This window comes from Culicoides brevitarsis, chromosome 1 (assembly GCF_036172545.1).
Source record: "Culicoides brevitarsis isolate CSIRO-B50_1 chromosome 1, AGI_CSIRO_Cbre_v1, whole genome shotgun sequence".
Taxonomy (NCBI): Eukaryota; Metazoa; Arthropoda; class Insecta; order Diptera; family Ceratopogonidae; genus Culicoides; species Culicoides brevitarsis.
The window spans coordinates 19179061-19204149 of record NC_087085.1 but is presented as its reverse complement, the minus strand read 5'-3'; the positions used below and the strand labels follow the sequence as shown (position 1 = coordinate 19204149).

At 29.9% G+C, this 25089-nt stretch overlaps 4 protein-coding genes across 4 annotated transcripts in view; 3 read left to right on the top strand and 1 right to left on the bottom strand.

Annotated features, from left to right (window-relative positions):
* The first annotated feature begins 3073 nt into the window (after nt 1-3073).
* On the top strand, nt 3074-4360 carry LOC134837403 (putative odorant receptor 83c). Its single transcript, XM_063852778.1, has one exon. The coding sequence runs from the start codon at nt 3074-3076 to the stop codon at nt 4358-4360; it is 1287 nt and encodes a 428-aa protein (XP_063708848.1).
* A 566-nt stretch (nt 4361-4926) lies between these two features.
* On the top strand, nt 4927-6213 carry LOC134837402 (putative odorant receptor 83c). The gene has a single exon (XM_063852777.1). The coding sequence runs from the start codon at nt 4927-4929 to the stop codon at nt 6211-6213; it is 1287 nt and encodes a 428-aa protein (XP_063708847.1).
* Nucleotides 6214-6929: 716 nt separating this feature from the next.
* LOC134837401 (odorant receptor 94a-like) lies at nt 6930-7946 on the top strand. The gene has a single exon (XM_063852776.1). It carries the CDS (start codon nt 6930-6932, stop codon nt 7944-7946), a length of 1017 nt encoding a protein of 338 aa, XP_063708846.1.
* Nucleotides 7947-8726: 780 nt separating this feature from the next.
* Nucleotides 8727-25089, bottom strand: part of LOC134827212 (lachesin-like) — a 51381-nt gene continuing 35018 nt past the window's right edge. Inside the window, exons 2-7 of the mRNA XM_063839790.1 lie at nt 11210-11359; nt 10621-11139; nt 10407-10561; nt 9464-9610; nt 9004-9403; nt 8727-8944 (exon numbers count right to left, since the gene is read on the bottom strand). Of these exons, the coding sequence (XP_063695860.1) occupies nt 8793-8944; nt 9004-9403; nt 9464-9610; nt 10407-10561; nt 10621-11139; nt 11210-11359 (1523 nt within the window). The 3' untranslated portion in view covers nt 8727-8792. The remainder of the gene's footprint in view (nt 8945-9003; nt 9404-9463; nt 9611-10406; nt 10562-10620; nt 11140-11209; nt 11360-25089) is intronic.

Genomic DNA, 25089 nt, shown 5'->3' with positions numbered 1-25089 from the left:
CGACTTTAAAGTTCTAATAAAAATTTTCACATCTTCCAAGGAAACATTTTTCAAAGACCTCTAGCCACAGCTACTACAATTTTTTTTAATGAGTATAAATGAACATTTGTTAATTTAAACAAAATAAATTTATTAAATTTTTCATAAGAATTTTTTACCAAGAGCACTGATTTAATCCAATGCAACAAATCCCCATGTTCGATTTCCTTGTTTAACAATTACAACCGACATCCCTTTGACAATGACACAGAATAATAATAATACAAAGCGACTAAAACGTTTTATCGATTTGATTCTCGGTCTCTCGCATCGTAGTACTAAAAATTGTGAGGCAGAAAAAAACTGCAATTGTAACAGTCGCCATAAAATGCGCTATGTGCCAAAGATATTTCCGCTTCCTTTTTCCTGATATTTGACCAACATCGACAGACACACACACACACGTATCGTCGATTTAATATGAATTGTCAGTGAGCTTGTGATGACAATGAAACACAAATTGATTCAATGCGACAAAATTGTGTGTGTGTGTGTTCGGTCAAATGAATTCTCGTTTTTCTCTTTTACTCAAACGCCGGATATTACAAATATCTAATGCGGGTGTAGATGCGACGATAATCGGCCTCTGTTTGGACAAAGAGGAAAATTGTGTCGATAATCAAAAAGGGGTTTAAATGTCTTATCTAATCTACTGATGCGGTTGATTCAATAAAATGTTTAGGCTTATAGTGCAAACACATTTGCGGAAAATGGCTCGAAAGGAAAAAAAAACACACGGACAAAGATGTGTCGAAGATTATCTGCTGATAAAGGAACCTTTTTCTCGCAGTTTACTTTTGCACATTAGGCTAAAATGTTGAAATTTTATAGATGCAAATGAGATGGGGCAACGTTTTTCTTCTGTGGATTATTTTTTAAAGCGCGCTCACTAAAGCACATCTCATCACTCAATAAAGATAAAATCATCGATCTTCAGCGAAATACGGAATTATAAGCCACATTCACTTGCAAATATGATGAATCGTAAGTGATACATTCTTCGCGCAACGCAGCCAGCCACAAATTTCACTAACATAAAATATGATTGATGAAAGTGAGATGTAATTTTTTTCTTCATGCAATTTTCCATCTCGTCATACACGAGGATAAAAAAACGCTTCAAAATGTTCACATGATGAGATAAAAATGGTGTAATGTTTTATTATTGTGCCGCAAGCAAATCTAACATACATTCTAATGATCCGCGTTTGAGAAGAATTTTCAGCTATACACAAAGCTAGCTTGGAAAATGATGGAATAAAGATGATATATTTTGCTGTTACTTGCGCGAAGTGGAAAAAAGATTATCTTACAGAAATATTTTTCAACAACTAATATGATGTCTCTATTAAACTGCTACACACCTTCTTGCGTTCTGGCTTGGTACACGCCTCTTCATGCAACATAAATAATAATAATAACATTTCTCACAACAATTCCTTCAAGAATGGAAAAATGTTGCCATAAAGGGAAAATACTTGGAAAGTAAATAATGATGATGGCAATCCTTGTCTCGTTATTTTTCGTTGGAAATGAAAGTGAGATGATTGTACATTCATCAGTAAATGCGCACGAGGTAGAAATTAGACTAGTTTGAAACATGAAGTTAAGAATTAATATTTTGTTGAATTTTACAACATATAACCCGATTTTATCATTTCATCGAAAAAAATATCGAATCGAACAAAAACCCTAAATTCAACATTCAGGAACGAGATTTTAAGATTTTAGATATTTTTTATGGGATTAGTCAAATAGTTACTTGAATATACTCAAATACACTAAAAATGTCTGAAAATCTTAATAGCTCATTCCATTCAATTCAGGTTTTTTGTCAGGGTCGAAAAACTTTTTTGTGACTTTTTATGAGAGTGGCTTTAAATTAGTTACTTTTGACTTAAAGGCTTTTGTATGATTTAAATAAAAGCAAAAAGTCAATAACGAAAAAGCTTTTACTTTGATTTTTTAATGGCTTAATAGATTGATGAGCTAAAAATTTAATTTTTCAAATTTTATATTTTTTGAAAAATAAAAACTATACCTATTTTCATATTTTTCATGTTGAATAAAAATTATAAAAAGGCTGATCGTACATAATTTGACTCGAAATGGTATCAATTTAATTTTTGAGTTTTGCATTAAAATATTTTTTGTACAATATTATGTATGATAAGTATGATAGATGTTATTAGTCGAAATCAATCCAGTTAAAAAATTATAAAAACGTAAATAATTATGGAGAAAAAATGCTTCAAAATTTCAAAAACAGTTGAAAACGACCAAAAATAATTTATTTGTAGAATTTCTGATTAATTTTAAATGAAAAAATATTTTTCAAATTTAAAAATTTTCAAAAATGATATTTTCTCACAATTTTTTTTGCTTCCTTAAAATAAAAATGTTCAAAAAAAAAAAATTTTTTTTAGTAATCTCAAAAATATGACTTTTAAGCTTAAAACTGATAAAACTTTTGAAATCAAGCTCAAGATTTGATTTTTGACTTTTATTTTCAAAAAAGTCAAAAGCTTTTTCTTTTGAAAAAGTTTACTTATACAAGAAAAAGTCAAAAGTATACACTTTTAAAAATGAAAAAGCCAACTTATTTTATTCTTATTCTGAAAAAGATTTTTGAAAAGTTCAGGTAAAAGTCGTTTTTTCGACTTTTTTTGTACCTTAAGTCTAACTATACACAAAACCATCAAAAATTTTTTGATTTTTTTTTTATGAAATCCTGTTATCAGGTGATTTGTGGGAGGACTCAGTTTTTCTGTAGAACAATTCTGTAGAATCATTTTCTACGTAGAGTTTGTTTCTCATAATTTAGTTAGCTTGTAAGTACTTAAGCACTGAATTTTAAGAACTAAATAATTTAACTAAACAAATTTTTAGAATCAATTAAATCTATTTAACTTAATGTCCCAAGGAATCAACATGTGTTGCTGGATCACAAGGTCTTTTCGAACGAATATAAAGCTCCGTTTTGTAAAATCATAGTTTATTGTAAAACAGCAGTTTATAGCTACAAAATACCACAATGTATCAGCAATTAGAAAAGAAGAACTTTCTTGAGAAGCTCAATGATGTATTAGGATATCTTGGGAAAAAATTTCAAACCTTGGCAAGGAGAAATCATGAATGCCATGTTGAGCCCGTTGAAAGAAACCCGAATGAAATTTATAAAAACTTCATTGTTCCATATATAAAAACAGAGACGGCTTTGGTGGGTTATGACATGTTCAATCCGAACTATAAGTTGTCGTTTCTCTTAGGATTTATATTTGCTGATGTCTCAGTCTATTTGATTATCAACCTCATTGATATCTGGATCATTTGGGGATGTAACTTGCAAACCCTCGTCTTTTGTTTCGTAACTTGGATGCTTGGTTGGACCGGATGGATGCTCATTGTGACTGCTTTGCAGAATATTGTTCGATATAATGATTTGTGTACCTTGGTATACGAATTTGGTGACATGCTTAATGCTAAAACTGAATCTGAGGAAATCAAAAAATATATTGAACATAGTAAAATGTGCAAGAAACTAATATTGATGACTACTGTTCTTTGCGCTGGTGGTGGTCTTATCTGTAACTTTTATCCAATTGTTGTTTACTTTATCACGGGCAATAAAATCTTGCCATATGGTTTCTTCATTCCAGGCGTTAGTATGACGGAAAATCCTGGATATCTCATCAACTACTTTTACCAAATATTTCAATGTTATTGTACAGTACTTGGTACGATGAATTCAACTTTTCATCCGTATTTATTTTTCATTAGTAGTGCCTTTTTTCAAGTGGACAATATCATCATTAAGTTACACAAATTGAATAAAAGAATTGAAGCAAAGCCTCATGAAGATGGAAACGAAGATGATATACGAAAACTTGTGATGCTACATCAAAGATTCCGAAATTTTCTCTCAACAGTCGACGAAGCTTACAATAAGATGTTTTTCTTTAACATTGTCAACTATATGTTGATGACTATTTGTACTTTGTTTGTGATGGTCGACAAAATGTGGTTTGTTGGATATTACATGTTCCTTGTTAACTTTGGATTGATACTTTTACCCTGTGCTATCGGGACCGCTATAGAGATCAAAAACGATATATTGAATAATGAAATCTATGATGTTTCGTGGTATTTACTGGCACCCAAAGAAAGAAAAATTTTCACCTTTTTTCTGTTTGGAGTACACACGACTGACATGCCAAGTTGTGGAGGATTTTTGCCATTAAATATAAATACTTTCCGCTTAATATACTCAAAGGTTTATACACTTTTGATGTTCTTACTTGACTCTCAAAAGAAAAACTAATGTTAGATTTTAATTCAGCTTTTTTAAATAAAACTGATTCGCTCCTTTTGCACGCTTTAAATTTAACTTTCAATCAAGTTCCATTGCGCTATGAAATCGCTAAATCAATTATTATCATTTTTAGATCTTTTGGTTGACTTGATGGACACTTATACATAAAACACAAAAAATAAGAGAAGAAAAAAATTTTATGACTTACATATTGAGTTGATCTATGAGTTGAAATTATCGGTGAGTAGCTGGATGAGAATTATTTGATCACTATGAGAATCAATGACACCTCAGTTTATACAAGATTTCTCGAACAATCTAGTTAAAAATTTTGATTTACTCGATTTACTGAATTTGACCTATATAAAAGAAATTACTGTTAATCGATTTTCAGAAATATTTTATAAAAATTTCCACTGTTTTCTGCTCACAACTTTACGAACAAATTACAAAACAGAAAGTTCTACGGTGACCCAAAAAAATAATATATTGTTTTGCTTTAAATAGATATAAAGCGTTGTTTCTCGAATTTTAAGCTTATTTTGAAATAACATTTGCAACAGAAAAGTATCTTCATGTATCAACAATTGGAAAGAAAGAATTGTTTGGAAAAGCTCTATGACAGTGTCAAAAGTTTAAAAAGAAATTTTCAGAGCTTTTTAAGCAACAATAAGCAATACCGTGTTGAGCCTGTTGGAACAAATCCCAATGAAATTTACAAAAACTTCATTGTTCCGTACATCAAAACGGAATTGGCTTTGTTGGGTTTTGATATGTTTAACCCTAACTATAAACTCACCCCTTTTCTAGCTTTTATTTTCGTCGATGTCTCAGTTTATTTGATCATCAACCTCATTGATATCTGGATTATTTGGGGAAGTGACTTGCAAACGCTCGTCTTTTGCTCCGTTACTTGGATGCTTGGCTGGACCGGATGGATGCTAACTGTGACATCACTTCAAAACATTGTTCGGTATGCAGACTTGCTTAAAATTGTCTACGAGTTTGGCGACGATTTAAATTCAAAAACGGAATCTGAGGAAATTGAGAAATACATAAAGCATTCCAAGATGTGCAAGAAATTGGTATTGCTAACAACAGTACTTTGCGCTGGTGGCGGCATAATTTGCACTTTTTACCCAATCGTCATTTATTTTGTCACAGGTAATGCGATTTTGCCATACGGTTTTTTCATCCCTGGCGTAAGTATGACGGAAAATCCTGGATATCTCATCAACTATGTTTATCAAGCGTTTCAATGCTATTGCACGGTTCTTGGCACAATGAATTCAACATTTCATGCATATCTTTTCTTTGCCAGTAGTGCATTTTTTCAAGTTGATAATATCATTATCAAGTTGCACAAGTTGAATGCTAACATTGAAGCAAAACCTAATGAAGATGGTAACGAAACGGAAATCTTGAGACTTGTGAAACTTCACCATAGATTTCAAAAATATCTTTCGATGATCGATGAAGCTTACAACAAAATGTTTTTCTTCAACATTGTCAACTATACATCAATGACAATTTGTACCCTATTTGTGTTAGTAAAGAAATTATGGTTTATCGGGTACTATTTGCTTCTCGTTAACTTTGGATTGATATTTTTACCTTGTGCCATTGGGACAGCTATAGAGATCAAGAATGATGCATTGTTGAATGAAATTTATGAAGTTTCATGGTATTTACTTACACCAAAAGAACGAAAAATTTTCAAATATTTCTTGAATGGAGCTCAAACAACCGCTATGCTAAGTTGTGGAGGGTTTTTACCCTTGAATATGACTACATTCCGGGTGACATATGCAAAAGTTTATTCAATTTTCATGTTCTTACTTGATACTCAGAAGAAAAAGTAATCGCATGTTTCTATCATACGCTTGTGTATTTGTTCACTAAATTTTTTGCAATAAAATGTGGTACACGCTTTAATTTTTTTCTTTTAAAGTCTTATACAAACATTTAAAACTAAAGAAAGTAAGATTAAACATAGTAAAAGAAAAACAGGACCTACTTACCTCTCATACCTTACGTCCAGTATGTGGCCTTGGTATTTTGAAGAAGATTATACCATTCTATTACCTGAACGATTCCAAAGTACAACAATTAATAGTTCACTCGAACTAATATAAATCTGTTCATCTGTTGTTTTCTCAATCTATTAAATGCTTGTGTTTTTTCATTTGAAATGTTGATTTTCTCATAAAATTAATCTTTTTTAGGAAACTTATGGTAAATTTAGCTAAAATCAATTACATTTTTAAATTGTTTTAGAGTTTTAAGCCTAACTTTAAAATTTATCGTTTTATTCGCGATGTATCAACCACGAAAAACAGAGAGCCAGCTAATCTTAAGCTTGAAAGAAAAAGTTGATCGACTTAAAAGAAATTACTATTTCACTATCAAGAAAAAAGAAAATAGTGATGAAAAAATTAAACATCCTTATGATTTGTACAAGTATGTAATTATTCCCTACCTGAAGAGCGAAGCCTACTTTTGTGGATTCACTTTATTTGATCCCAATTATAAGTTTAGTTTTCATCTTGGCATAGTAACTTTTGATGCTCTGTCTTATATGGTCATTAATATCATTAACGTATGGTTGATTTGGGGAAGTGCATTTGAAAGTATTTGTTTCTGTCTCGTCACATGGATGCTCGGATGGACCTCGTTGATGCTCATCTATACAATATTGAATAATAAACTCGTGTTTTGTGACTTGCTTAAGCTCATGTACGAGAATGGATCTACTCTAGATATACAATCAGAACAACAAGAGATTGACAAGTACATCAAACACTCTAAAATGTGCAAAAATTTGATTGTTTTTACGACTTTTTTATGTGCTGGCGGTGGACTTGTGTGTACTTTTTATCCTGTAGTTATTTATTTCTTCACTGGTGAGGCTGTGTTGCCATATGGGTTTTTCATACCTGGAGTCAGTACCACAAGCAATCCCGGCTATCTTATTAACTATGCTTATCAAGCTTTCCAATGCTTTTTAACTGTACTAGGAACAATGCAGTCAACATTTCACATTTACTTGCTATTTTCTAGTAACACATTTTATCAGATGGATAATTTAATCATCAAGTTGCGTAAATTAAGTGCAGCTATCGAATCAAACCCCAATATGCGAGGACATGAGGAGCAAATTATTCAAATTATCAAAATCCATAATCGCATGAAAACATATATGTCAACTGTAGATGGCGCATTTAATAAGATGTTCTTTTTGAATATTGCTAGTTATTCCATCATGAATGCCATGACTCTGTTTGTTTTGGTGACAAAATTTTGGTTTATTGGATACTATTTGCTCGGAGTGTTATTTGGTTTGATCTTTTTGCCATGTGCTATTGGAACAGCTATTGAGGTTAAGAATACAGCATTAATTGATGCAGTTTATGAAGTTTCGTGGTACTTGCTGACACCGAAGGAACGTAAGACGTTTTGCTTGTTTTTGATGGGAGTTCAAACAACCCAAATGCCCACTTGTGGAGGCTTTTTGCCCCTAAACATAAATACTTTTCGTATCACGTACTCAAAAATCTATACATTACTGATGTTTTTGAAGGATACTCAAAAATAAATATTAATAGTCATAATGCAGTAGAAAATTATCAGAATGCACTTACCATAAATACCAATATAAACATTGGTTCTTCTATAGAAATGTAAGTTAATATCATAACATTTTCCACGAAAATTTTAATGAATTTGTTTTTAGCAATCGTTGCACCTGTTACATTCACAAAACTCAAATGACATCACCATGTGATGCCCTCTGGCGGAGGATTTTTCTCATTAAATGTGATCATTTATCGTTATTAAAATATATATCTATATATATGTGTTTTTAATTAATACTCACCAAATATAGAAAATTTACTCACCTCAGCGCTTCAGCAAACTAATTTTAGTAAATGATATGAGAGTCAATTTAAAGGAGGAGGAGATACATCCCGAACGTACGTGATCTATAGAAACAGATAACAGGTGGGGGTTAAAATTGTTACGTTAGAGCTCAAATTTTTGCAAATTAATGTTTTTGTCAAGTAAATAAAATACAAAATTATTTTCTCTTAAAAATACCCAGGCTTGTAATTTTTATATTTATTTTAATTTTTATAATTTATATATAATATTTTCTATAGTTTTAAATTTTATCCTTTTTTACAAGTACTAGACACAACATCTACCTTACCAACTAATTTATAGTACAAAATTTTCGTATTTTTCTGTTTTAAATAATTTTCTTCTTATAATTCTATTCTTTATTTATATAATTTTTGACTGAACATTCGAAGCTGTGGTAAAATATTCATCATTAATTAAAATAAATGTTTTTTTTTTACTTATCTATGGTGATTTAATGTTTAATCTCCTTGTAATCTCGGGTTTTTGTGTTGTTTTTTTTGGTGGTAACTTAAGCTATTTAGCTGCGTGACAGTACAAAAGCCACGAGTAATGTTGAGACAGTTGACAGTAAAAGTGGGAGCAATGTGCTTTCTAATTGATTTGAGCTACTGAAGAATTCCTTATCGAGTAATCCGTGCCCGACGGCGGGTTGAGCAGAGGGTTCAACGTCTATTTAAAATGAATTATTCATCGTAAGAAATTAAAAGTAATTAAAAAAACTTTCTTACCTTCTGAAGCTGTGGTGAAATGGAAAATGCTTGACAATTTGTTCCATCCATGGTCATTTCGGGCTTGTAATCGTGCTTCGTAGTTTGTGCTTGGCACCAATCCTTTAATCAAGAAGCTTCTGCGGTGTCGTGTGTTTTGAACGTGTTCATATCCCGCATAGCTCCGATAACGTAATCCTTGTTCGTCATACACTTCAGGAATTACGACATTTTCCCATTGGTTTTCAATGCCAAGACCGTAGTTGTATTTATTTCCAGCAAATATTAGATTTTCTTTGTCGTGGTACATTGCGGTCTTTGTATATTGTTTTCTATAGAATAAACGATACTCCCGGATCGGTGAATAGCTTTGAACGGTCCATGTGATGTTGTATTGATCACGATAGTGACCTACAGTGGGCTACAATTTCTTTTTGTGAAAATCTTGAAAATAAAAAAAAAAAATGAAAAGGGGACTTACCGAGTCAAAGAAACAAATCGAAGGAATGCCACTCAAGGTCAAGTAACCACGATCCCGTCCCAAACTGTTTGACGCTTGACATGTGTAGTTACCGAGATCGGAATGCGTAACATTACGAATGATTAAGCTGTATTTGTTGCCACGATTCTGCGAAAAGAGATAATAAAAAGCGTTTTAATGAAAATTTATCGTCAACGGCGAGACAAAAATTGTGTGATAACGACCCAAGCCTTCGCGTGTAATTCAATTCTCGAATTTGATAACGGTAACTCTCTTGTCTGGTAAAAATCTAATGGAAAATGTTTTCTTGACAACTATAATTTGTTTCTGTCAATTAGTTGTTAAATTTGAGTAAAATTAAAGTTTCGGCGAGAGACGGTTCCGCTTCACAAGAGAAATAACTTGAAAATATTAAATTATCGTGTTACAACGAAAACATTGATGATCTTGTAATAATATTAGGTTTCGTATACCGAGAAATAATATTTTGCAAAGTTAATTATTTGAAGTCAATTTGCATGTTTCAGGAAAATTTTGCAAGCAAGGAATTTCTCCGTGTATGCCTCATTAAACACAATTTTCATGTTGTGCCAGAGACTTTGTCGTTAGTTGTAGCTTGCCTTGTAATTGCATGTCTTTTGAATAATAAAAACAACATCGAGGGAAAACTATTAAAAGTTTCTCAAGTGATCTATTTGAGGTTTTATGAAGCCAATATAATCGAGAAAAGTTCTGCCACTCTGGAGTCATGTAGTGACGGTAAATTGCTTTTCTTTGTTTCCGATAAAATAATAATGGTGTTTTCTTAGGAGGACGATAAGAAAATCAATTGTTCAATGCATGAGGATTATCAAGAGAGTGCAGAGAGAAAAGCAAAACTTCAGTACAGAAATCGATTAGCACACTCAAATAAACAAGAAATGGAGATAAATTTAGCATTTACCTGTTGGGAATGTTGTTCCGTCGTGCCGAGCTGTGTAGTGTCTTTGTACCAGATTACATGCGGTTGTGGTTCGGCATGAACTACACAAGTCAGTTGTGCCTCAAATCCGACTCCAGTGTGTACGAATCCTCGTTCTACTTCGATTTCGGGTGCATCTGTACAAAAAAAAATTGTTAAAAAATCATCTAAAAACCATTTAAAAGTCAAAACTTACACAAAACATTGACAAAAATTTCGCGCGTGTCTGTTTGCCCAACCCGATTGTCAGCTGTGCACCGATAATGTCCGGCAGTGTGTCGTGTCGCATGCATAATTTCGAGTACATTTCCCGTGACATTCGCTTCACCGTTTGGCATTACGTTATTTTTACGCGTCCAAATTATCTTCGGTTGCGGATTTCCCGAAGCGCGACATTCCAACCGGATCGCCGAGTTCTTCGAAGCATCTAAACGACTTGGCGGCGACACAAAATCAATTTTTGGTGGCACCATCACTTCGAGCGTATGCACAATTTCACGCGGCACAATTGTTCCCAGCTGACACACATATTCGCCGGCATCCGAGGTCCGAACGTCCTTGATCTCCAAGTTGTAGCCATGCGACGCGCCCACAGTGCCGGGACTCGCTGTCGACGGCATGAGCCGATAACGGGGATTCATGTTGACTTTTACGGGACCCGCTGTGAGAATGGCAATGTCTTTCTTCCAGGCGAGCACATAATCTTCCGGTTTGTCTGCAAAAAAAAAGTATCAAAGTCATTAAGAAATGTGTCAAAAAAATGGGCGATAAATTCTCTACTTTACCAGTTTCATTAATTTTGCAGGGTAAGATGACAGTTGACCCAATTGCGATGCTGTACTTTTGTCCCAGCGTTAAAAATCCCGGCGTGTATTTGTCTTCCTCAATATAATTGTCTTGGTATCTACTACTGCTACTGGGTGATGTTTCGGTGCCTGCAATGATTTAAGAAAAAAAAGAGACATTAGTTAGGCTTTGACACAAACAATACGACGACGACGACGAAAAATTTATAAAATAAATGAAAGAATATATATTTTTCTTGTGAAATTTTCACTCGTTTGTCGGTGGTGCTGCTGATAAGGAACGAACGAGTAGGAGGTGCTAACAGGCTGTCAAAAGATGTTAGAGACAGAAATTGTTTCAAACAAACTTTTTCAATTTTATCTTAAAGTTTTCTGTGGGCAACTTTTCATGATAAATTATGATTTGTTGTTCAAATAAAATCAAGAGAGATAATTTTAAATTCAAAAGAGATTCATAACTAGATTTCAGATTATCCCCACAATGGAATTTATCACACTTGACCCTTTTTTATTTGTTCTGAATAGTTTGGCTAATGTTGATTTTTCTTCAAAAAGCGACATTTTCGTGCAAACTGAAATAAAAAAAAATTGTCACCACTTTCCAGGTAGACGATGACATGACAAGAAATGGTTTCAAGACATTTATTTGCTTTTTTTATCCTCACGAAAACTCGTTATTAATGTAGTTGCTGTTAAAGTGGAGACATTATTGCACTACCATTGTCACGAAAGAACAAAGTAAAATAAAAGGAGAGAAAGAAAATTGTATGAAGATTAAGTAATTCTTCATGCAACACTAGGGTGACCTCTTGCATCAAGGCTTCTTCTTCTCACCATCTCTCTTTTTTGTCTCTAATTTTGCACGCAAAGATTCCTCGGATATTAAAAAAGTGCAAGATAAATGTTTAAAATATTTTTTAATATACAAGACACACAAAAACTCTCTCTGGCAGCCACCCATCTTATGTCGGAACATTTGTAAAAAGGTTTATGCTGCCTCGCCTTGCGCTCTGCCTTCATCTCAATGCAATTTAGATTCATGTGTCAGACAAAATGGATGAAGTATTGCACTAAATACGGAAAAGGAGAGTAAATAAAATAATAATTTTACACAAGCCAAGTCAAGTGTAAGTTGTCGCATTGTGATTTCTCATGGTTTCAAGCAGAAGAAAAAACGAAGAAAATTGTTGTAAATTGTGAAGAAATGTGAAAAGGAAGAGAAATTGTTTATGAGAGCATTTCATTTTAACAAAGATAATGAAAGAAATGGATTTAACAAAAGAGATTAGGTTAAATTATTACCTCAGTGTTCTCATTAAATGCTCTCTCTAAAAAAGTTTTAGTAGTTTTCAAAATTAAATGAAATAGAAAGGCGCCTCTGGGTAATTTTCTGGATAAACAAAAACTATCCCTTTAAAGGCTTGTTAATGACCGAACGTTTGATGACCAAAAATAAGGTCAACAAACTAATCCACACCTCGTGGGGTTTGTCACTCTTTTTCCGTTCCATTTATCAAAGAGAAAGTAAGAAAAACAGGAAAACTCGCTCATTCATTATAATTTCATAACTTTTTTTTTACTATTTTGGACAGACTGTCCGACATAAAAGGAACGTTTTAATGGATATCTAGTGAAAAAAAATAAAATAAAATAAATAAAAGAGTGAGAGAAGAAAAAAAGGGAGAAAGTGTAAAAAAAATAACAGGAAGTGAAGGAAAAAAACTTTCCTACACAGATAATTTATGATTATACGGACAAAGTTTTACGTCCTAATTTTCTTTTTTTTCTTCTCTTGTTTCGTCAGAAAGTATCTTTTACGGATTTCCCATCAAAATTGTCAGGGAAGTTTAGTTAATAAATTACATGGTGCTGTCTTTATTATTGCCTTGTCTTGCGGACTTTTTGAAAAGAGTAAAAGTTGTGATAATTTTAAGTGATTGTTTTGATACGAGTTGTCTTCTTTTTAATCTAGTTACCTTCAAAACAAAACTTTTTGTTGTGAATTTAAGAACTATATTTTTTGATTTATATCAAAATTTCTTGTTTATTATTTTATTTTTCAATATTTTCTGATTTTTATTTTTTTTTCCAATTCTTGTGTGGATTTTTTTTTTAATTTTTTAAAAATGATTGTTATATTTTTTTCTAAATTTTTCATTTAGATTTTTATTTTTTTACATTTTATAAATTTTCTTGCTCTCACAATTTTTCCCTAATTTTATCGTTATTTCTCGAGTTAAAAAATAAAAAAAATAATAATTTATAATTAAATAAAATTTCGAACATTTTTTAGAAAAAAAAAAAAATTTTTTTATTAATAATAATTAAAAATTTTAACTTTAATTTAAAAAATTATATTAATTTTATTTTTTTTTTATTTTTCAATATTTTCTTGTTTTTCTGATAGATTTTACTATTTTTATTTTTGTTTTTGAATTTTAATTAACTTTTTTTTAATTCTACATCTTGTGTGATTTTTTAAAATTTTTGTCTAATTTTTGTATTAGATTTTTAATTTTATAGATTTCTCATAATTTTTCCTTAATGTTAACGTTATTTCATGGGTCGAAAAAAATTTAAAAATAATAATATTTAATTTTAAAAAATTAAAATTTTGAACATTTTTTTAAGAAAAAACTTATTTTTTAATTTTAAAAAAATTTAATTAAAAAAAAAAATTTAAATTTATTTTTTTTTTACTTTTAAACATTTTTATTTTCGGCCTTGATTATTTTCTTCAGAAATCCATTTAATTTCAACAAAATCTATGAAACACAGAAACTTGTCGGCGAACAGAAAGAAACATAAATTTTTAATCACAACACCTTTCAATATTGTCTAACATTCGTTCTCACATTCGGAAATGTTAGACACATATCTCATTAAATAATAAACGAACATTGTTTGTTAAAATTTTTGCTCAATCACCATCGTTAAACGGTGTGGAAATGATAAATAAATATTGCAACTCTTTTGTTTGATTTTCTCCCCCTTTCAATTATTCAAAGTTTCTGAAAAATTGCATGCACTGCAAAAAAACTCGACTGAATATTAGAAATACAAATATTTGATTAACAACTCGATTGAACATCGATAACTCTTTTATTTAATTTATAACATCATATCTAAGTTGTAATAAAATTAAGGACAGTAAAAAATATGTATAAAAAATAATTTCTTGGAAATAAATGACGCGAAAATAATTAATTTAAAAAAATATCAAAAACATTTTATTTGGAAAACTTTCCACTAATTTTATCAATAAAAAAAAATTGTGATAAAAATAAAAATAAAAATTTTTTCACGTTACTTAGCAATCGATACAATAGAATAATAAAAAATATTATTTTGCACATGTTTTTGCATCACATAACAAAATTTCAACATTTTGCGCTATGTTACATTTTTTTGTTGTTTTTCACGTGTTTGCGTCTCAAATACTCATAGAATAAATTAATTAACAAAAACACACAATAATAGTTAATAAAATTTGTCGAACACAACCAAAATATTGCGATTTATGAATTTTAAATGAGTCAACATCGATACTTTTTCATTTACTTTCGAATTCAATTTTCCTAATAATAATAATAACATGTTTATAATAAATTCATTAATATTTTATTATTATTCTGATTTATGAAATAGGACGTGCTGACCACGAAAAGTGCCCAAAACAAATATCAATTAGCATGAAAATTGTACATTTCGGAGAGGCAAAATGCAAAAAATCAGGTCAAACGTTAAAATGTGGAAGGAAACGCAAACAAACAAATAAACACACGCGCACACGGCAAATCATTGAATTTAATTAGGGACCGAAAATTTTGTGGTGTGAGACGTATGAATGGAGATATAATAACTACCTAATTAGAGAAACATTGTGAATTTTTCTTTTTAATGCGGTGTAGTCACCAGGGAGACGATGTCATGTTATGTCGTTTCATAATCTGGTTAATTGCTTTGCATGTCGAGAAGATAATGTGCCGTTGAATTTACAAAGAGGAAATTTTGTATTTGGAAGTTTTCCTTTCGTTTTAAGCGAGTTGTCACATCAAAGAGTTGTTTTTCGTCATTGAACAGAGAAATTACGTCGCTATTCATCGCGATTCAACGCAGGATAAAGGGGAAAATTTGTTTCCTCATGAGTGGCTTCTCGATGAAAATCAGCAATTTTGCAAAGTTTTGGAGGAATTGGAAACCAGATGCCAGTTTTCTATTTAGTTTTATGGATGGGCGTAGCGCGTCACAAAGAAAGCCAGATAAGGGACTCGTTAAAAATTTAATGTCTTTATCATGAGGCGGATTTTTTTCGTTGTTGAATGTGCTGCACAGGAAGTACTTTCTATCCGAGGGATTTTCATTTAATCGCAAATTACCGAGAAAGACCTGCCTCCTACACTCGAAAAACGTCACAATAATAATAAAATCGTTTACAAGCATTTTATGATCGGGATCCGCTGTTGTGTCGCACGTATTGTGATGTAAAATGACATGAGTGTAAAACAGGGTCGGAAAAAATTTTAGAAACTAAAATGCACAAAATGGGTTTTTAAAACCTTCAATTTTTTCTAAAAAATTTTTTAAATTTTATTTTTATAAAAAAAAATTATAAATAAATAAAATGTTAGGTGAAAATTCATATTTTTTAAAATAAATATTTTAAACCTTTAAATAATTTTTTTTAAATAAATGTTTTTTTTAATTATTTTAATTATTAATTTAAATTAATTTTTAATTTAATTTAATTAATTTAATTTATTTAATTTAATTTAATTTAATTTATTTTAATTTAATTTAATTTAATTTATTTAATTTAATTTAATTTAATTTAATTTAATTTATTTATTTTTAAATTATGAATTAAAAAAAAAAATAATTTGTTTAATTTAATTTAATTTAATTTATTTAATTTAATTAATTTATTTTATTTTTTTAATTTATTTATTTTCAAAATATTTTTTTATTTAAAAAATTCAAAAAGTTTTATTCCAAAAATTTGGAGGGTTTTATTTTTTTTAAAGTCGAATTTTCAAAAAACAAAATAATAGTAATAAAATAAATAAATAAATCGAAACCATTAAAAAATAAAAAATTAAAATTTTTTATAAAAAAACATTTTTCTTTTTTAAAAAAAAAATATTTAGAGTTTAAGCCAAAAGTTAAATTTTTGACTTTTTCTTTTAAGTCAAAGCAATAAAATCAAACATGTTGACTTCATTTACGACCCTGGGTGTAAATTTATTTTTTTTTACTGAATGCTTACTCAGTTGTTAGTCACACCACCACCACCGCCGCCGCCGCCACACGTCAGTAAAATAGATAAGTAGCAGATAGAAAGTGTATTTGGTGAATGTTTATCCTTTTATGGTCCTTTTTGTGTGAGTATAAAAAATCTGTGTAATGCTCCACTTTTATCTTGTTTATGTTTATGTCAACGTCAGGGAAAAAAGCACACAGAAATAAAATGGAAAAACATCGGTTTTTTTCTCACACCCCACTATCACAAAAAAAAGAGTTATACAAATTCATGTCAAAAGCACGAAGAAGAAGAAATTGATTCTTTCGTGCGTGTGTAAGTACAAAATGACGAAAAAGGGGAAAAATACCTTTTTAAATCCGTTATCTATCTTGTATCGAACGTATTTTTTTTTTTGAAAGATTTTCTTGTAATTGTTACCGCACGTGGTACGCTTAGCACGAAAAAAGGTTGAAAATCCCCAAAAAAAATATCCAAAGAACCGAAAACTTTCACGTTCACCCATTTTCCGCCACTTATTTTCAATTTTAAGGTTTTGCTCGACACTTGACTTCACGCCTAATGTGACAAAATGTCTTTATTACGCCGCCGACACTTTAAAAAAAAAGTCGCGTCTATTTGATTTTGGGGGAAAATTACGTCAGAACGTGTGAAAAAACGAAAAAAGTTGAGACGCAGAAACACTCTGGGAAATTTTTAAAATTTTTCTAAGAGATTCTGAGTAACTCTGAAGTCCAAAAGGGATCACATTACTCTCCGTAAAGCGAAATAAAAATGGAAACTTTATGCATTAAAGAGCAAAACAAAGGCCATCAAATAAAAATAAAAGTTATTTCGTACATTTACACGGAAATTGAATGTTTTCGAAGAAGAAAAAAAAACTTTTCGTTGCCACAACAAAAACAAGTAGAAGATGAATTATATCGGTGTTGCCATCATTTTACAATTACATCAAAAAATGGACATGAAATTGGTTTTTATGGCACTTTTCACGTTGTTTTCGGCTGCTCCCAGCGAAACATGATGAATGTGACACGAGGAAATTTATTGAGTTGTTTTCCCCCTCTTTCACTCACTTTTCAACGCACATTAATAAATAAATAAAAAAAAACATGAAAAATCACCAGGCAACTCCATTCGGAAAAATTGAGATATAAATGTGTCAAAAACAAATGTTGCTTCCCACAAACAACAATCTCCCGGAAATTTCCGTCTTTAAAGAAATAATTGGAAAATATTAACAAAAGTATTGAATTTCCTCTGAAAATGACGGAAAATGACCACCATCAACTTAAATCAACTAGAAGAAAAAAAATATCAAATATCCAAGAATCCTTTTTCTTTTCAATTTAGACCATCGAAGATTGCTTTAAGGCTCACCATTCCTTTTTGCCTTCTTGTTAGGATGATGTGACAGAAAAAAGAGACAAAAAAAAATTCGCATGTGTGTGTGATTTCATATCGAGAGAGACAATGAGACCGAAATCGACCCATCTCACTTTTTAGACACATGAGTGCCATCAAATTTTAAGTAGAATAGATTAAAATATTACAATATGCTCCGCTGGCAATGTGTGAGAGTGGAAAAAGGTTCCGCTCATTCATCAAAATATAGACACGAATTCCCATGGCAGTTGTTTCGCACACATGGCTGCGAGTAAAAAGCCTTCGCGGCGGCAACATGGAACATGGACAAGTGAAAAATGTTTGTAGATTAGACGAAAAAAAAAATATAAGGAAGAAAGAAAAAAAAAACAAAAAAAAAAGTTTATAAATGAGATAAAATAAAGAAAACATCAAATGATGCGGAAACGTGTTTAATCAACCAAAAGTGTATTGATTCTTAAAAAGAAAACAGTTTGTCGTTCATTTTTGTGTTGTCGGTTGTTATTTTTGTTCAAAATCGAAGCTATGAGAAATTGGTGTCTCGTAGGTCAAAATATCAGCGAGACATGAACAAGATTTAAAAAAAAGTTTCGTCAATTTTTTTTTCAAGTTTTTCAATATTTTTTTTAAATTTTTTTCATTAACAAAAATTTGCTGAAAATAAATTTTAAATGATTTTTTTTAATATTTAAAAACTAATTCCAAAAATTCGTAAAAAAAAACAAAATCTTGCTCAAAAGATATTTTTTGATAATTAGAAAGGTCTATTTAATTTTTCTTGCATGTAGAAATAGATAATTTAATTATTTAATAATAATTAAATTAATAATTAAATTAAATTAGTTCTTTTAATAAATAATAAAAATTAATTGAAATTAAATAAAATTTAAATTAAATTTAATTGAAGCTTTTTAACTTTAAAAAAAAATTTAAAATTAAAAAAAAAATAATTAAATTTCATTTAATTTAAATTATTTTCTTCGAATAAATAAATTCAATTAAATTTTTAATGAAAAATTAAAAAAATACTTTTTTGAAGCTTTTAAATAAAAAAAAATAATGAAAAAAAAATGCAAAAATAGTTTTTTTTAATTAAATAAAAATTAAGGTTTTTTTTAATTTTAATTTTAAACATTAATTTTTTATTATTTTTCTAAAGGTTTAAAAAATATGTTGTTTTTTTTATTTTAAAGTTTTTTAAAATCTTTAAATTTTTTATTTAATTTTAAACTATTTTCTTTCAATTTCTAGAAATTTTCGATGAATTTTTAAATTAAATTTTAAATTAAAATAAATTAAATTTTACAATTTTTTTTAAATTTCATTTTTATAGAAATATTTTTATTTTTAATTTTATTTCTATTAAACTTTTGTATTTTTTTTTTTACTTCAAAGAATAAAAAATAACTTAAGAATTGATTTTAAGATTTTTAAAATTTTTTTTTATACAAAAACTTTTTTTCTTTGACCTACAAAAATTATATATGACTTCTAAAAAACACAAAAAAATAATCTAAAGCTAAAAAAATATTTGAATTTTGATTTTTAGAGCTTTTAAAATATTTTGAGTGCTTGACGGACTTTTAAGCTTGCGAGACACCAATTTCTCATAGCTTAGGCCTTCGCTAAAAAGACGATAGCGAATCATGTCTTTTCATGTGAGCGAGCGTCATGTGAGATATTATCATCGTATTTTTTGTGTCCTTTTCATTATTTGTATCCGTTTTAGATCCGTCGCAATGTGTACACAAGTAATGAATTCCTTCATCCATCATCATCAACTTATTTAGGACAATTTACTGAACAAACATCATCAAACAAACACACGTGGCATGCGACACACACACACACACACACACGGACGGAAAGATATATCAATGAGGAGGAAGAAAATTGTTTACAATTCTGATAAAGATTCTCTCGGTGAGTCTTTTGTGTGTCTGTGTTTGACACGACAGCACTAAAAACGATGATGTAAGTTAAATAATCCGAAAACAAGAAATTTATTCGGTAGAATTTTGTTTATGATTTTCCGATATGACTGAGAGAGGCGAAATTTCGGTGAATGACCAAAAATCTCCAAATCTCATCCAGACACATTATTCGCCGCACATTAATACGTTTTAATGGATATTCTTGCACTCGGGCAGACGCATTCACATTTCGAAAAAGGCATTAAAACGGAATAGTTTTTGGCATACAAATGTGTTTTATGTTCATTTTTATTGCGTAATTTGTTAGAAATGACTATTTTCGGTCTGTCTCAGATGGGCGCCCGTTCATTTTTGGGGATATAACCTCGAAAAATGGAGTCATTGGTGTCGTCGTCACAGGTGCCTGACGACAATATCCTTTCATTTGTTTGGCAAGTCATCATCATCTGCTGGGGACAGTATAGTGACGACGAGTGTTTATCATGCGATTTAATTTATTCATTTTATTTTCATCATCAAATTAACCTCTTCCTCGTTTTCTCCTCTCTCTTCTCGTCCACATTCGAGGTATTGCTTGCAGAGGAAAATGATTTGCGTAAACAGTTTATTTACCCTATAAATTCTTGAAGGCTTTCCCCCTTTTTTGTCTTTTGTTTTTCAATGACCTCATCCAATATTTATTCACTTCAGCATGCCTTGATTGACATTTGCCTCATGCAAGCAAATTTTATTAATAAAATTTATGGGGGAAAATTATTTTTTATTCAGTTCAATCAATATTCAGTGTTCATAAGTCACAAAAGGCAAAAAAAAATTAAACAAATAAAAGTAAATATTGTGAAAGGGTTACTTGAGCCTTGATTTCATTAAAGCTGTCGGATGAAATTTAAATGTAGTTAGCACTTGGCAAATAGAAAAGTTTTTTCAACACGCAAAATTGTTGTGCACTCAGTTTGTAATTTGTTTCCTGTTTGCATGGAGACACCTCTTTTTGTTTTTAAAAAAATAGTCGTCGAGTTGAAATTTAAGAAAAAAAAGTGTATTTTCTGGATTTTCTATTTTTAAAAAAGAATTTTAAATCTTCTGAGATTTTTTTTTCTAGAAAATTTCGTTTCTTTTTTTAAATTATAAAAACATAAGTGTTAAAAAAATTTTTTTTAATTTTTTTTTTAAAAAAAATTATTTTAAAAAAACTTAAAAAAAATTAAAAAAATAAATTTAAATTAATTTTTTAATTAATAAATTTAATTTAATTTTTAATGAAAAATTAAAAAAAATTTTTTTTGAAGCTCATTTACTTTAAAAAAATTAAAAAAAAAATAATTAATTAACCTTACGTAAAAATTTTTATTATTTTTTTTTAATAAAAAAAATTAAAAAAAAAATTTTTTGAAGCTTTTTACTTTAAAAAATTAAAAAAAAAAAAATAATTAAATTTTAATTTAATTTAAATTAATTTTTTTAAAATAAATAAATTTAATTAAATTTTTAATGAAAAATTTAAAAAAATATTTTTTGAATTTTTTTGCGAAAATAATTTTTGATTTTAATTAAATTTAAATTTAATAAATTTTTTGATAAAAAAATAAATTAATTAAAAAAAAACAAAATTTAATAAACTATTTTTTTTTTTAAAGCTAAAGTGTTTTTGAAAAAAAATATTTTATCTCAGACAGACATTAAAACTTCCACAGAAATATTTTTTTTTATTTAAATGAATTAAAAGTTCTTTCATAAAATGTCAGAACGTGACACACAAGAAATTCCTTAAACCCGACTCTTTGTCATTTTAATCAAATTTTAACATCATACTTTTTTTTTGCTACAAAGTAACAGGCAATAAATAATGTTAACAACGTGTGTCATTTATGTCCATTGCTAGTTTGCTACTTTGCACTAGGGAGCCACATGAAAAAGCGGAAAACTACCCAGCTGGACGTATTTTTAATGGAAATAATTGTCATAAAATTATTAAATTATTTTTTACTTACTAACTCTTATCATTAAAAAAGTTCTGATCACTATCCTGACTCCATCACCTTTAAAGCCAAGCGATGCATTAAAAAATAAATAATTTATTTAATAAATTCAGTGACACCGTGTTCCGTAATCATGTTTAATTTAATGGAAATTCATTAAATCAGCAGGTGCGGCGGCAACGGTAGCGGCAGCAGCGGTGCGCGATATCCGATTCGACATCATCATGTTAGTGGATTTTTATTAATTGTTGCCAATTATTTTGGTGTTAATCAATCGACATATTGACTTTTTGCTGGTTTGCATTTCTCGAGAGTGCAATAAACTGAAATGGCATGACATGTTCAACAAACCGTGATTTCCACTTAAAAATTTTTCTCTTCTATTTAAAATTGATCGCACACATGTACCGAGCGTTTCATTGCAGTTGGAAAAACTTTCTTTTTATCCAATTATGAACGTTTTTTATTTTATTTCCCAGTCAATTCATGCAAGCAAATTTTATTTTATTTTATTTTTCCAAGTATTTTTTTTTCGCTGCATCTCTCTTGTGGAATGTAGGAAAAATATGTAAATATGAAGAAATTTCGTAAAATTATTCGCCTAAAGGGTTGTTTTGTCCTTCCATGTCCATTATCTAAATAAGTCTGCTTTTTATGATGCTTTAAAGAATTTTTAATTTTTTTTTCAAGGTCAAAAAATAAACAAAAATACGTTATTTAAAAAATCAAGTAAACCACGTGGTCTAAAGAAACCTAAATATAAAATATGGTAAAAATTTTAAGTGAGTCACGTGGTTTAAAAAAAATTAAGAAAACCACGTGACTTTGAAAAAAATTAAAAAAAACCACGGGGTTAAAAAAACAAAACAAAAAAAAACTAGGTTCAAAAATTCAAATAAACCACGTGGTCTAAATAACCTATATAATAAATATGGTTAAAAAATTTAAGTGAGTCACGTGGTTTGAAAAATTCCAGAAAACCACGTGGCTTTTAAAAAAGTTAAATAAACCACGTGGTTAAAAAATTACATAAACCACATGGTTTCAAAAATTCAAAAAACCACGTTAATTAAAAAAAAATTATTAGACCACGTGGTTTTTCAAAAAAGAACAAACCACTTGGTTCAAAAAATTTAAGTAAACCCTGTAATATTTTAATTTAAGTAAAAAATATATGAACCACGTGATTTCAAAAATTTAAATTTTTTTGAAAACCCACGTGGTTTAAAATATTTTAAAATTTTTTTAAATGAAAAAAGGCGCTCAAGTTTATTCAAAAATTCAAATAAAATATTTTTTTATTGTTAAGCGTTGCGGTGAGACGCCGTACCGGCAATATCATGTTACTTAAAAAAATAAAATCCCATATCAAATCCAATCTAACTTTTTCGATTGAACTTCTAGTGTACTTATATTTTTTTTTATTCGCTGCTGCATCGCATTTGTTGCAGTCGCTATTCTCATGTTGCATGCAATTTGAAACTTGTGGCAAACTAAACGAATTTGAGCAGTTTAATTTGTATTTATTATTGATTTTATCGGCACAATAAAAAAAAATATTCCGCGAGAAAATACGAATTTTTGTCCGTAATTGACTCACACTTCAGAAAATCCATTGTCCTATTTCAAACCACTTTTCCAGCGACACTTGGATTTGCCTTCGATTTTGCAGCATGCCACAAAAAAAAGGACTTACTGTTACACGAAACTAGTTTTGTGTCAATAGAGTAAGAGGAAAATTAGATTTGAATACGTGCGAGCAATCCGTAAGAGTTTTGTGGCAATATCACTTGAGTTGTGCCTACGGAAAAATCATTTACCTCCGTTTGTTTCCACTCACTTGAAATCCGGGATTCGTGTCACAAGTTTGCTACTGATTTGCCTTTCGCACAACTTTTGTCAATACACTCACGTCACACGTTTCAATGGAATAAAAAGGTATGGAAAATCCACCACCGATAAAAATTGTGTTTTTAGGTAAATTTGCTTGCTGGCTGGTTTTTTGTGTGAGAAGGGTGATGCTTTAACTTTATGCAAATACTCTGTTTTTTTTCCTACGAAACGTTGCTTTTCTTTCACACACACACACATGAAAATCTAACTTTAGACAAACACACACTTTTTTCTCCGGATGAAAACGTCGACGATGGCACAAACAACAAACAGACCGATATATGTCGAAGGATTTGATAACAAGCCTTGTACGTGGTCGGATTATGAAATATTTTACGATTGCAAAGGATTATTCCGATGTTTTGTCATTGTGTGTGTGTGTGTGTGTGTGATAAAAATGGCCCAACGCATTCAACACAATCATGAAGTGATTGTAAATTTCTTGATTAACATTTGCTTTTTATGTTTTTGTTCGAAGTCGAAGCTTGAATCGGAATAATAATAAAAATCGTTGTCGCACATAAATCATAGTTTAGAAGTTTTTCACAACAATGGGACTTGACTAGAATCTAATTTGTGTGGGTTTCGTAAAAATTTTTCCGAGAAAAGGTGATATCTTTTGGGGATCGCATGTGCAAGCGCAAAACTTTTAATTTAATTAGGTAACCAAATTCGCTCCAAATATGTCACTCATCCCTATTTTTCGAAGAATATTTTGCGCGAGATAACAAAAAGTTTTTCCTGCGCCTGAAAATCTTTTACGTCATCTTTTTGCACTAGGAAAAAACTCATGTCTCGCAAGCTAAAATATCTGCGAGACATGAAAATGTTCATTGGGAAAATATTTTAGAATTAGGGCAATATTTTAGAATGTGCATTGGGTCAAAAATTTAGAATATGCATTGGGGTGAAACTTAAGAATGTACATTGGGACATGTTGATTTTATCCCAATGCACAATTTGAATTTATTTCAATGCACATTTTCAAATAGCACCCCAAAGCACATTCTAAGATTTTGCCCCTATGCACATTCTTAAACTTTGTCCCTATGGACATTTTTAAATTCCGACCAAATTCTAATTTGAAATATTGCCCCAATGTACATTTTTATCTTTGCCCCTAATATTTCAGTATGGAATTTGGTCGGAATTTAAGAATGTCCATAGGGGCAGAATCCTAAAATGTGCTTTGGGGTGTTATTTGAAAATGCGAATTGAGGTAAAATCTTGGAATTTTCATTGGGGCATATCCATTTAAACCCGATGTGAAAATCTGAACTTATGTCCCAATGAAAATTTTAAAATGGTACCCCAAAGCACACTTTAAGATCTTGCCCCAATGCACATTCTAAAATTACAACCCAATTCACATTTTAAAATTTTGCCTCAAATTTTCATGTTTCGTCG